At 57.6% G+C, this 12,128-nt stretch overlaps 1 protein-coding gene across 3 annotated transcripts in view; it reads right to left on the reverse strand.

Annotated features, from left to right (window-relative positions):
- The window catches only part of JADE2 (jade family PHD finger 2), a 44,963-nt gene that overhangs the window by 12,328 nt on the left and 20,507 nt on the right, over positions 1-12,128 (reverse strand). For 2 of the 3 annotated variants that reach the window (XM_036425372.2, XM_036425366.2), the window contains exons 5-9: positions 9,630-9,790; positions 8,770-8,981; positions 7,463-7,630; positions 5,938-6,054; positions 4,066-4,530 (exon numbers count right to left, since the gene is read on the reverse strand). In XM_036425372.2, the coding sequence (XP_036281265.1) occupies positions 4,066-4,530; positions 5,938-6,054; positions 7,463-7,630; positions 8,770-8,981; positions 9,630-9,790 (1,123 nt within the window). The remainder of the gene's footprint in view (positions 1-4,065; positions 4,531-5,937; positions 6,055-7,462; positions 7,631-8,769; positions 8,982-9,629; positions 9,791-12,128) is intronic. The other variant, XM_045576819.1, reaches the window with a different exon arrangement.

Below are 12,128 nucleotides of genomic sequence, written 5' to 3' on the forward strand. Positions count from 1 at the left end.
AGGAGCATGGTCAGACTGGGAAGCAAGGAAGTGAGAACAGTGAGGAATGATGGGAAAGGAGAGAAGGATGTGATGGAGAAACCCACGACTAGAGGGAGGTGGGAGGGAAAGATTTGCTTTTGAAATTGGGAGAAGGTAAAATAGATTCAAATGCTGGTGGAATCCTGGAGACAAAGAGGGGGGAAGAGAAGAGAGACTTCTGTGCTGCAGGGCGGGGGCTAGAAAGGGACTCTTGGGGATGGGAGGAGAGCAGGCGAAGGGGCACAGAGGATCGCCTGGCACAAAGGTGGAGGGTTCTGGTCTGAGGAACAGGAAGTGAGGTTGTCTGCGATCAGATGGGGGGCCCTGAGTGAGTTGGATAGGGGTAGAGATTGGTGGATTGGGGAGCCCAGAACGTTGCTTGCCCAGACTGGGGGCAGGCATCTTGGGGGACCCACCTTCTCACTGCTATGGGATCGATCCCGGTGGGCAGAGTGTGGCTCCTACTGGCGGGGGCTCTGGCAGGGGGGTGGCCTTCATACAGGGGCAAGAGTACAGGCAGCGAGCTAATGCCAATGAAGAAAATAAGGGACAGTGAAGGGTAGAAGGCCCAGGAGGCAACTGAGCAGGGAGAACAGGAGGCTGTGGGTGAGGGGAATGTGGGGATTTGGAGGTGGTGACAGGGTTTGAGTGGGACGGGGGCACGGATGGGTTGGAAAGTCCAGAGATGGAAGATGCAGGGATTGAGGAGCCAGAGTGCGGGAGGCCACGGCTGCTTTGGTGGGCAGCCAAGCAGACGGCAGTCCAGGCACTGAGGACACAGAGAAAAGGAAGCAGGTGTGGGGTCTGCCTCTCGGGGGAGAGCCGTGGGAAATGAGGCCTGAGGAAGGGGTTCCTCACTATTATCCTCCGCTGGGGTGTGTCTGAGAGCCGCCCCTGCCCGCTAAGCACCGCTCAGGCCAGGCCAGGCTCTGGAGTAAACCCCTGGTAACCAGATCCAGGCCCACAGCAGCAAAGCCCTGCGCAGCCGGAACTGCCTGCACGGTTGCTAGGGGACACGCGAGCGGCGCGGCGCACTTGCTGTGGGTGCTGCAATGCTTTTGTCAGCTGTGAATAACTCTGGGCGGCGGCGGTGGCCACGCCTTCCCGAGCAGCCTACCAGGGCGGAGGCCCACGGCTACAATGTTAGAAAAGCACATCTTCCATGGCGGCAGCACGGCCCCAGCTCTTGCTTCTCTGAGCAAAACTCCTGCCTGGCCGTGGGGACAAATCAATCAGGGAGGATGCCCTGCGATCCCAGGCACTCGGCCAGCCTTTCAATTGTCCATGGAGCCCCCCACCCCCTGGGAGCCGGCCACCCTTCTACAAGCCAGAGCGGCAAGGATAACCACCACTAGCGGGAGGGCACTGTGCTAGGTTCTGTCCCCAGTCTTCACCCGGACCCTGTGGTTAGTGCGAGCCTTATCCCCTTCTACAGACAGGGGAACTAGAACGCAGAGGAGTGGAAACTGAAACCCAGAAGGCCCAGAGCTGGGAAGTGATGGTCTGGGTGCAAACCCTGGCTACCCAAGGTCTCGATCTCTTGGTGGGTCCAACCCAAGCTGGCCTGTGCACAGTCACAGGCTGGATACACTGTCCCATCGGCACTGGGCCCTGGGCAGAGGCTGGACCTGCTGGCCATGCCATTCATGGGTCTTTCCAGAAAGCCTCCCTGTGGCACAGTTCTCGGCTTTATCACTCACTCACTCACCCACGCGTGGCTGTGAGAGGCCCCGAGGCTGGACCTGGAGGGGCATGGCTTGCACACCCTCACTTTGCTCCCAGCTGGAGACGCAGCGTTTTGCCAGCCTCCTGGGCCTAAGAAGCCGCACAGATTGGAGCCGGGCCTGCCTCCTTCTCCTGGAGGAAGGGTGGGCTCACTCTGCAGGACTCTGTTCCCCGGCCAGAGGGATCCGGGTGGCAGCTCTTGTTGCCCCAGGACTGGCATCCTAACCCTTGGCAAGGCTGACCCTCGGAGCACCTGTACCAGCTAACAAGGGGGTGGGGGAGTTCGGGGACTGACAAGAGGATGCTTTTGCCCAGGACATGTACAGAAGAGAAAATGAGCCAACAACCCTCTTTCTGACAAACCCCTCCACAATTCAGGTCTAAATCCAACTCTTGGAACACACGGTCCTCTGAGGCTGCCTGTCACTTCACCTCTCTGAGCCCCAGGCTCCTCCCCTGCTCATTGGGGCTGAGAGCGCTGATGATGAAATCAGCGAGCCCACCCGCTGGCCTCCCCACACAGCCTCCCCACACAGGGCCCCCAGCACAGACCAGAGAGCGCAGATCGGATGGAACCGTAGGAGTGAAAGCGGTGTGTCTGCACCGGGGCAGCTCTGGCAGTAGCTCTGAAGGGTTGGTACCTGATGGCCCTGCCACAAGAGACAGGAGGCGAGGCTGCCCAGGAAGTGGTGACTGCAATGTGGGTGGCCTTGCCCTCTGCTCTGCTGGAGCCAGGGACGTTTGGTGCCACCCCCTGCACTCCTCTCCCCTCTGACCTGGTGGCAGACTGGCTGTCAGGCAGTAAGCTCCCTCCCTCCACACGGTTCCCTTGGACCACATGGAAGGACAGATGAGTGGGCCGAAGGTGGAGAAGTCCAGCTTCAGAGCGTCCGCCTCATGCCCGCTCCCGCCTCCCCCACAGCACACCAGCTGTGGAGCTGCTCTACCCATTTTATAGACTTGCCAACGGAGCCACTGCCTCAGGCCACACAGGCCCTCTAGAGTAGGGGTGTCGAACTCAATCAGAGAAGGGGCCAAAATCTAAAATCCAGCCTAAATCGTGGGCCGAATGGTTTACTGAACAGTCATAAACTGTCATTGTGATGGAAACGCAGCGGAGTGCAGTGATGACAGCGCGGTGCGGGCCACATTGCAAGGCCTGGTGGGACGGATTTGGCCCGCGGGCCTTGTGTTTGACACATGTGCTCTAGAGTCTAGATGCTTGCACCAGGGGTGTTTCCTCACACGACCTAGGGAAAGGTGGGCAAGTGTGTCTGCTGTGCAGGACACCGGGCCACCATCCCACATGGCCTGGAACCCTGAACTGAATGTCCCACACAGGGCACCAGACCAGCAGCTGGGATTCAGAGGACTGACCCAGGACCAGGACATCCCGTTTCCTCCTTGGGCTGCCCCCCGCTCGGGGTGGCCCTTCGTTAGCTGGAGGTGGAAGGGAAGGCGTTCCAGAAAGGCCATGTTCCAGGACCCCTCACTTTCTCTCTGGGGGTTTAGGGTCCTCCAGGCTCTTTCTGCTCCCCAACCTCTATAGCTCAGCCCCAAACCACAGAGTCTATACCCCTCTGTCATCTCACTGGGTCCCCAACGCTACCACCCTGGACTAAGCCAAGGACACCAGTCTCTCAGCTCACAGCTGTGGGTGTGTGGGGGGGTGGGGAGGGGTTTAGCCAACCCGCCCACTCCCTCCAGGCCCTTAGATCCCCCCTCGGGGTGAGTGTTTGGAAGTGGAAGTCACAGCAGGGCAGTGTCTGCTTAAAATCCTTCTGTAACTTCTAGGCCACTTTAGCCCACCACCACCCTTTCACTCCACAGAGGTGAGCCCACTCTCACCCTCTGCTCACTCCATTCCTCTGTCCGGCATCCCGGGGCACCATGGTCACACCCGTCTTCCTTGCCCTGGCTCAGCACATACTTGTTGGGCTGCTTTAGCTCACTCGGCATTCCCAGTTCCTCCCCGGCCTCTGACTCTAAGCAGGAGCTTGTGTGCTGCCCCCAGGCAGGACTCAGAGGCCACAAATGGGGCGGGAGCCAGGGGAGCTGGACGCCTGGGTCCTTGCCCCAGCTCCAGTATCTCCAGCCTCAGGACCCTTCACCGGGCCTTCCAAAGGGTTGGGACCTGAGGGACTCAGACCCAAGAGCTGGATCCTTCCCAGTTCCACCAAGTCAGTAACCTCCTCCGTGTCTGAGACCTGGAGGCCCTCAACCCCTGGGCGAGAGGTCACAGGGGGAGTCCTAGTGAGCCACAGCTGCTCAGGGCAGTGGGCAGTGGCCTGCAGGCAGGGGGGCGGCAGGAGCACTCACCCGCTCCAGGTCCTGCCGCAGGTGTGTGAAGAGCTTCAGGCGGCGGTACAGGACGTCCTGCTCCTGCTGGGCCAGGTTGTCCACCTCGTCGGTCTTGGGGGTGAGCAGCGGCTGGTTGGCATTGGCTTTCCTCTTCAGCTTCCAGTACTGGTAGATGAAGTCGACCAGCGCCTCGGCCAGGTCCAGGCGCTCGGCCACCTCGGCCGGCTCCACCAGCTCGTAGAAGTCCTCCTCCAGCTGCTGCAGCCGCTGCTTGCGCAGCGTCACCTTCTCCAGGTCCTCGCCGGCCGGGCTGGGCTCCACCGGCTCCGATGTGGGCTCCACCCTCGGGCCCCCGTCGCTGTGCTCCTGGCAGAACGACTTGAACTTGACCTCGTCGTTGTCTGCTAATATAGTCCGCATTTCTAGGCCATGGTCAAAGGCGCATGTGACGTGGAATGCCGTGATGCAGGAAGGCATGGAACACTGGAGGGACAGCAAGCGCAGTGTCAGACATGGAGGGAGCCCTAATGGGAGGTGAGAAAGATGTGGGCACCCCCAGGGTTCCAAGAACGAAGAATGCGGTGAGACCCTAAGTAGAATGGCATGGCTCCTAACACCCTGTAGGGCAGTGTTTTTCAACCTTTTTTGGGCAAAGGCACACTTGTTTCATGAAAAAAATCACGAGGCACACCACCATTAGAAAATGTTAAAAAATTTAACTCTGTGCCTATATTGACTATATATAAAGTAATTCTCTTGAATAGGAATCAAATAAACACAAAGAAAGTATTTTATAATTACTTTATTATGAAATATTAAGTAAACAAAATAGTGAAAAATTATAAAATTCTTGTCTTGTCTGCACCTACGGCATACCAGGCAACACTAGTGTGCCGCGGAACAGCGGTTGAAAAACACTGCTGTAGGGTATGGAGGGAGCTCTGGCAGTTGGGAAGGGGGTGCTAGGAAGGAAACAGGGTTCGGCACCTTAGACCTGGGAAAGACAACGAGCAGATGACTGGACAACCCCTCCGTGGGCAAGCTGCATGCCTGTGTGGGCCAAATGACTTTAGAGTCAGAGGCATCGAAAGAGACTGGTGAGGGGTCACTGCCTTCTCTGCTCCTGCAATGTCAGGGGAGCTGTACCCGCTTTGACCTCTGGGAAGAGGGATTGGACTTGGACCCTTTCCTTCTCTTGCCCAGGCAGCACCTGCCCCTCCCTCCCAGCCTTGGATGGTCGTGGGCAGCTGATCACTGTCTCAGCAATAACCCATCCAACTCTTAGTGGCCGTCTCCGCTGCACTCACAAGCCTTTCTGAAAGCCGTACAAATGGGCAGAGGCACAGCTAGTGTTTGCAATGACAACTGTTCCTGGAGAGACGCGGGAGAAACAGGATATCCCTACCTCCCAGCCTATAGACCAGGAGCAGTAGTATCACCTGGAACTTGCTAGAAATGCAAATTCTCAGCCCCACCCCAGCCATCTGTGTTTTAACAAGCCCTCAGGTAACGAAGATCACACTAGGATTTGGAACGGCTGCCATCAATGGACTCCTGCAGCCCTGCCTTGTGCAGTAAGAGCCTAACTTTGATTCCCACGCCTGCTACATAGAATGCTTGATGCCAGAAGCCAGGCCAATGTACTTACTGAGCACAAAAAAACCTGGTCATGAGCTTAATAAGTCAAAGTCCTCAGCACTCTAATGGGATGGTAAGCCTTGGCTCCCAGACCTGCCCCCCCCCCGCCCCAAGTGGGGTTCTGACTGTCCCAGTCTCAGCTTCCTTGGCCCATTAGTGGCTCTGTGTGTAGCACCACAGGGTGGGTGGAGGGGGTGGCACCTGGCTCCTGCATGGGCTCCCAGGCAGCAGCGAGGTGAAGGGGCCATGTACCTGGATGCAGGTGCCCGTGCACTCCTTGCACAGGCTGCAGGACAGAGCCCAGCGGCTGGCTGGGATGTGGGAGATCTTGGTGATGGGCTCCATCTTCTCGGGGCAGCCGATGCTGACCTGGGCAGGACACAGGGAGCTACATCAGGCCTTTTGTCCTCATCCTGCCCCAGGGACCCCCACATGGGGGGGCTGACTGCTGACACCAGCTGGGAGGCAGACAGGACAATGGGAGAACCCCAGAATCCCAAGTCCTCCCTGACTGTCCCAAGGTGACCACTGGGTGAGAGTGGGCTCACCTGTGACAAGCCTTACGTTGTTTGTGACTGTGAGACAGTGCACATCAGTAGTGCAACTGAGTGTGTGTGCCTACAGTGTGTGTCCCTCAAGACAGAGATATGTGTGTCTAAATGAGTACATGCAAGGTCCCCTCTCTTCTGCACCCCAGCCCTGTGTCAATAGCACCTTCCGAGTTATCATCATCATTTGTGTTTATTTTATTATTTTTCTGGGCAACAAGTAATGGTCTCGGGGTCAGGGTAGCATCTCTTCTTGGAGGCCTCCAGGGCCTTTGCTTAGGCCCTCCTGGGTCTCCTGTGGGGACTATACCCATGTCCGCATCTCCTGGGCACTGCCCCTCTCACTCCCCCTTGCCCATGCCTAAGGATGGCAGAGCCCCTGCCCAGAAGTCCTAAACCGAAGGGCCCCCACTGTCGCAGGTGAGCCCACACTCACTCCGTGGTCAGCTTGGGACAGTCAGGGGTCCTTGCTGGTGCTCTCTGTCCCAGGGCATACTCAGTGGGAGCAAGTGACCACTGCTGACACAAGCACCATTATCACAGAAGCCTGCAACGCGGGTCTCAGCAAGGACCTTCAGACTTGGAGCCCAGGAAGGTGAGGGCTACCTGGCTTGCTCCCGGGCATGGCAGCATTGGAGTGAGGCCTCATTCCGGGTCATGGCACATAACAGGGCTGGGGCTGAAAGGCCAGATCTCAGCATTTCCCATTTTAATTAAAATGGGAGCCCAGGGCCTCTGTGACCTCACTGTGGATCTAGTCTGTAAACCCACGGTCCCTCCCCACCTAGACTCAGACCCAGGCCACCCCTCTAGCTAGCCACAGGCCCAGTAGCAGGCCCACTATCCGACTTTCATTTAGGCTTGCCACCCAATTTCCTTTCAGGACAGCTGGCTGACTTCTGTTTTAACAAGGCAGCTTGACTTTGGTTGGAAACACTGCCTCGATGGGGTGGACCCCCAGCCTGCTTTCCCCGGTCAGCTGCCTGACTTTTGTCCAGCTCTCAGACCTACAACTGGATTCCCAGGGTCCATTTCCCCTGGACACCACCACATGAGTTCTGACCACGTCCATAGCAAAGTTCCCAGGGGCTCCAGTGCTCTCCAGCTCAACACCTGAGATCCCATGTTATGTGAACCACCTCCCTCCTTTTCCTGAGCTCTGTCCCCGGAGTTCTGAGCTCCACACAAACCCACTTCCCCCAGCTCCTCCCCCGCCCCCACCTGCCCACCTCAGGAATCCACAGAGCGCAGCTGACGTGCACCCACTTGGTCCCACTTCTGGTCGGCTTCAAGGCTCCTCCTCGCTTGGGGCAGAGCAGGCACTTTGGCTGGACACCCAGGGCACACGTCCGGCACAGCCAGCTGCCTGTGGGCACCTTGAGGATTCCATAGCAGGCCTGGGAAGAGAGCAGGGTGGTCACAGTCGGAGGCATTGGTCAATGTGCATCTGGTCAGGAGTCAGCTGTGACTGTCCTAGGCCTACCCGGGCTAGGAGCTACAAAACTACCCTACTACCAGGCTCTGGCAAGGAGGACTCGTCTGTGTGGTGTGCCAGAAATGTCACCATTTCAAGCCTCTGTGAAAGGGCTCAGGTCTGCCCTCTGCTGGGAGGACTGTCACTTTAGCCCGAGGGTTCTAATCAGTGAGGGGCCTCAGAAGTGTCCATGCAGCCACTGGTTGAGTGTGTTTTGGTGTGCATACTGCCTGAGGACAAGGAGCAGACCTTCCATCATTTTCACAGGCGTCTGTGAAGGGGGTCCTCCTAGTCATGCGAGGTTCGTGAAACTAAGAGCTGCTGAGTATAAGGGGTGTGGACCAATGGGGTGTACTGCCTCCCCCCACCGGCCAGGGGAGGCCTCTCTGAGCTCCAGGAGACAGTCCAGCAGCGGTGTGTGTGTGTGTGTGGAGGACAGACGGGTGTCAAAGTCAGAGCCAGAGTGGGTCCATTATGTTCTAGTCAGGTCTGCAAACACGGCCCAGGGGTGCCCAAGGTCCAAGGGGTGGGTCCGGTCAGGCCAGACGCAGTTTATATCAACAACGGTAACAAACACTTCGAGCCCTTATGATACTGTTCGAAGCCAAAAACTCTGACCTTACTGCCACTTAATCTGATGTACCGCTGAGGAGAGAGAGGTCCAGAGGACTTAAGAAACTCACTCTAGACAATAGAGCTTGTAAAGGGCAGAGCCACAATTTGAAACTAGGCAGCCTGGCTCCAGGCTCTGCTCTCGATCACTGCACTGAACTGCCTCTTTGTGGTACAGGATGGTGAGAGGCAGAGGAGGGAGGCAGGGGCAGTGTGCTCGGTGGGGAGTCTGCCAGGGGAGGACAGAAAGATCACCAGACGGGCCTTTACTCAGGTCTGGCTGATGGAGCTGGCCCAGCACCACTGGACAACCATGGCAGTCCCTTCCTCCCAGCTTGCCCTTCCGAGGAGCCTGTGCCCACAGTGCTGCTACGCTCCCAGCCAGGACGACCAGCTCCAGGCTGCGTGCGAGGACCCCGTGTGGATAGGGGCCTCTGGGGGGCTGGCCACCTGGTGCACGCAGACGTTGCATTTGTCACAGAAGACCATCTCGTTGCCGTCTTCGCCCTCGGGGGAGCGGCACACGTCACAGACGACGTCCTCGTCGTACTCGATGCCCAGCCCCTCCTGCGTCTCAATGGCCCGCGCCATGTTCTGGTGGCACAGGGTCTCCAGCTCCTCCAGCACACGCTCCAGGGTCAGCTCGTCCAGCGCTGGCCTCTCTGTGAGGACGACAGGGGAGGGGGTGAGCAGTGTGGCTTTTCAGGGCAGAGGGATGGGAGGGTTTCCACGCATCTGGCGTGACCTAGGAAAACAGGTGGGCGGTCGTGGGCCTCAGCTCCATTGTCTGAGAACTGAATGGGCTGGACCATCCGAGCTCAAAGGCCCTGGGCCCTGTGGTGGTGCTCTGACACTAGACAGCCTGCCTGCAACCACACACATGACGTGTCCATGCAGACAGCATCTCCGGGATGCGACTGGCTCTGTGAGGAATCCACTGCTTGAGCTGTGTGTAGGGGGGACCTCTGAAGGTGGCCGGATATGACAGAGCTGGCCCTGCTACATGCTAGTGGACTCCAGCCGGGAAGTCCATGCTCACTCTTCATGTAACAGTCACGTTGACTAACTCTGTTCCCAAGAACTGTCAATTACATGCTAGTATCACCCTCACCTGACAGTTACAGAAACTGAGGCACAGAGACACCTGTAAATTCTCCAATCAGTAATGCTGCAGGGACTGTCACCCAGATCCATTCAGTGCAAAAGCCCAGATGTGGCTGCTGTCCTTCGGAGGGTGAGGACGCTGGGATTCAGAAGAAAGTCCTGCCTGGCCTGCCCCGATCCCATGCTCGGCCTGGCAGGTCACCTACCCATCTCCTTGAGCTCCAAGTTGATGAGCTCCAGCCAGTAGGCGTCAATCTCGTCCAGGTCATAGCGGCTGCCCCCTGGCCAATCAGGCTGGGAGCCCTCGCCAAGTTCGGAGCTGCTAGGGGACACCTGGGAAGGGGGGCCTTCCAGCGGCGGGAGGATCCTAGGAAATCAAGAGGGGGTGGTGTCACGAGGGGAAGGACCCTCCGCCTGCCACCCTTGCTAGGTCTGGAGGCATCTGGTGAGCTGGCCAGCCCAGCTGAGGACCTAGTGAGACTTTGATCCCAGCAGTGCCCACACTTCACTCCCTTCTTATACTTCCATCTCCCCCCTGCCCACCCTGCAGTCTCAGATGACTACGAGCAAGCAGGGAGGAAAACAGGGCTGTGGGCAAAGTGGAGGATGAGAGTGGGGGCTGACCCACAGCCATCCCTCCATACACATCCATTCTGCTCAGAGCGGGCACCTGGGCCTTAGCTAAAGCCCCACAACCTGGATCTGCTCTGCCCCTGCCCATAGGAGACATTCCAAGTGCTGTCCTAGGCAACTTCCCGTGCCTGCCACCCTGGGACACGTGGAACAGAGCCAGGCGGGCTCCAGACCCTTCAGCACCGCCCTCGAGGCTGCGGAGAGGCCAGGATTGCCCTCACCGGCCCTGGTTCCTCCTTCACCACCAACCCGAGAAGAAATGAGGCTGTGTTTCCTCTGGGCGGAGCGGAGCGGAGTCCTCTCCGGCTACATTCTTGCAGCCCAGAGAGCAGTGCTGTCCACACACCTCGCCCTTCCCCCTCGACAGAATGTCACCTGAGCAGCGAGTCTGTCCACAGGGCTCCCCTCACCCCAAGGGGACACTGCCTCCCCTAAATACTAAGAGGCACCTAGACTTGGATCAGTCCCAGATCACACTCCGGGAAACCCTCCCGCAGGCATGGTGCTGCCTCTGAGGCAGCTTGGAAGGGCCCTGGCTGCAGAGTGGGGACTCAGCCCTGCTGCCCCACTCAGTGGGTACTTCTGGGCAAGCCACTTAACTTCTCTGTGACCTCATCCAAACAGCGGGCTGATAAGAACAGTATTTACTTTCCATGGTTGATGTGAAGAGGAAATGCATGAAAACCTGTAAAGCCCCTAGAACAGTGCCTGGCACACAGTACGCCCTCCACGTGTCTTTTAAGACCTCTGGACATCACTGCGCTCCTTCTGAAATGGAGCAGAGCGCTTTTGGCCTTGGGAGGGCACATGCCCCGTCTTGGTTCAGCAGTGTGCTGCCCCTCAGTTCCTGATACCAGTTCAAAATGCCAGCTTTCCCCCTCTCCACTGCCCCCTCCACACTGGTTGCCATGGTTATGGCTGTGGAGCCTGGCCTCTGTCTGGCCAGCCCTGCCTGCGGGGCTGAGAGGCCTCTCACTTGCCCAGGAGGCCTCCTGGGGTTGGAGACAGGGCTGCCAGGGGCTGTGACTCAGAGCAGACAGGAGAAGAGGGCAGGGCCCTGGACTCCAGGAAATGCCCTGGTGTCAGCAAGAGGCAGGAAGGATGAAGGAGGCAGAAGCTGGAATGGCCTCCAGTCCAGGGGGGAAGCCCAGAGGCAGTTGAGGGGGCAAGGAGAAATGAAAGGAATGGTGCCACCTTTCCACACAGAGGCCCAGATTAAAGAAGGCTGTGGGTGATGATGATGATGCTGGCACAACTCCCCCAATTCCCCTAAAAGGTCATTTAAAAATATATATATTTTCATTGGTTTCAGAGACAGAAACATCAATGATGAAAGAGAATCATTGATTGGCTCCATCCTGCACGCCCCACACTGGGGATCGAGCCCATAACCTGGGCATGTGCCCTGACCGGGAATCAAACCTGTGACCTCTGGGTTCATAGATCAATGCTCAACCCCTGAGCCACGCCGGCCGGGCCCCCACAATAGAAGCAAGATGAACACTCTGTCCTATAAAATTACGCCTTTCCTAATGAGGCTCTTATCTGAATTAATACATTCTTTTAAAAGCACAGACTGATTTCTGTCATGACCCTGCTTTTTTGTGCCCACAGCATATGCTTAGTTGGGGTTTTGGATAACTTTTGCCCAAATGCCCACCCCCTACCGGCATAACTGTCCACGCCTTATACCCAGGCAGTTGCCACCTGGCCAGAGCTCTTGGGGCCGATATCACATTCCTTTCTCTGGGAAGCTGGGATAAGAGGCTCATCAGAAAGGCATTTCCTGTGCTTCCTGGGCCTCACCTTCATCCGTTTGGCCTCTTCTGGCTCTGGCTAAGGAGAAAGCTCTCACACCAGGCATGGACCAGCCTGACCCTAGGCCAAGGTCTCAGTCTCAGCTGCAGCCAGCTGTACTGAGGTCAGCTGGGAGGAGATGGGCGGCTGGTTTGGGATCTGGGAACGGGGAGGGGTCTCTGCTCCAAAAGACCAAACAGACACCAGAGGTTGGTTCAGCCTGGGGCTGAATCTTTTGGACACATCGAGGGAGCTGAGTAAACCTTCACTCAATT

Source organism: Pipistrellus kuhlii, unplaced genomic scaffold (genome assembly GCF_014108245.1).
Source record: "Pipistrellus kuhlii isolate mPipKuh1 unplaced genomic scaffold, mPipKuh1.p scaffold_m20_p_8, whole genome shotgun sequence".
Lineage (NCBI taxonomy): Eukaryota > Metazoa > Chordata > Mammalia > Chiroptera > Vespertilionidae > Pipistrellus > Pipistrellus kuhlii.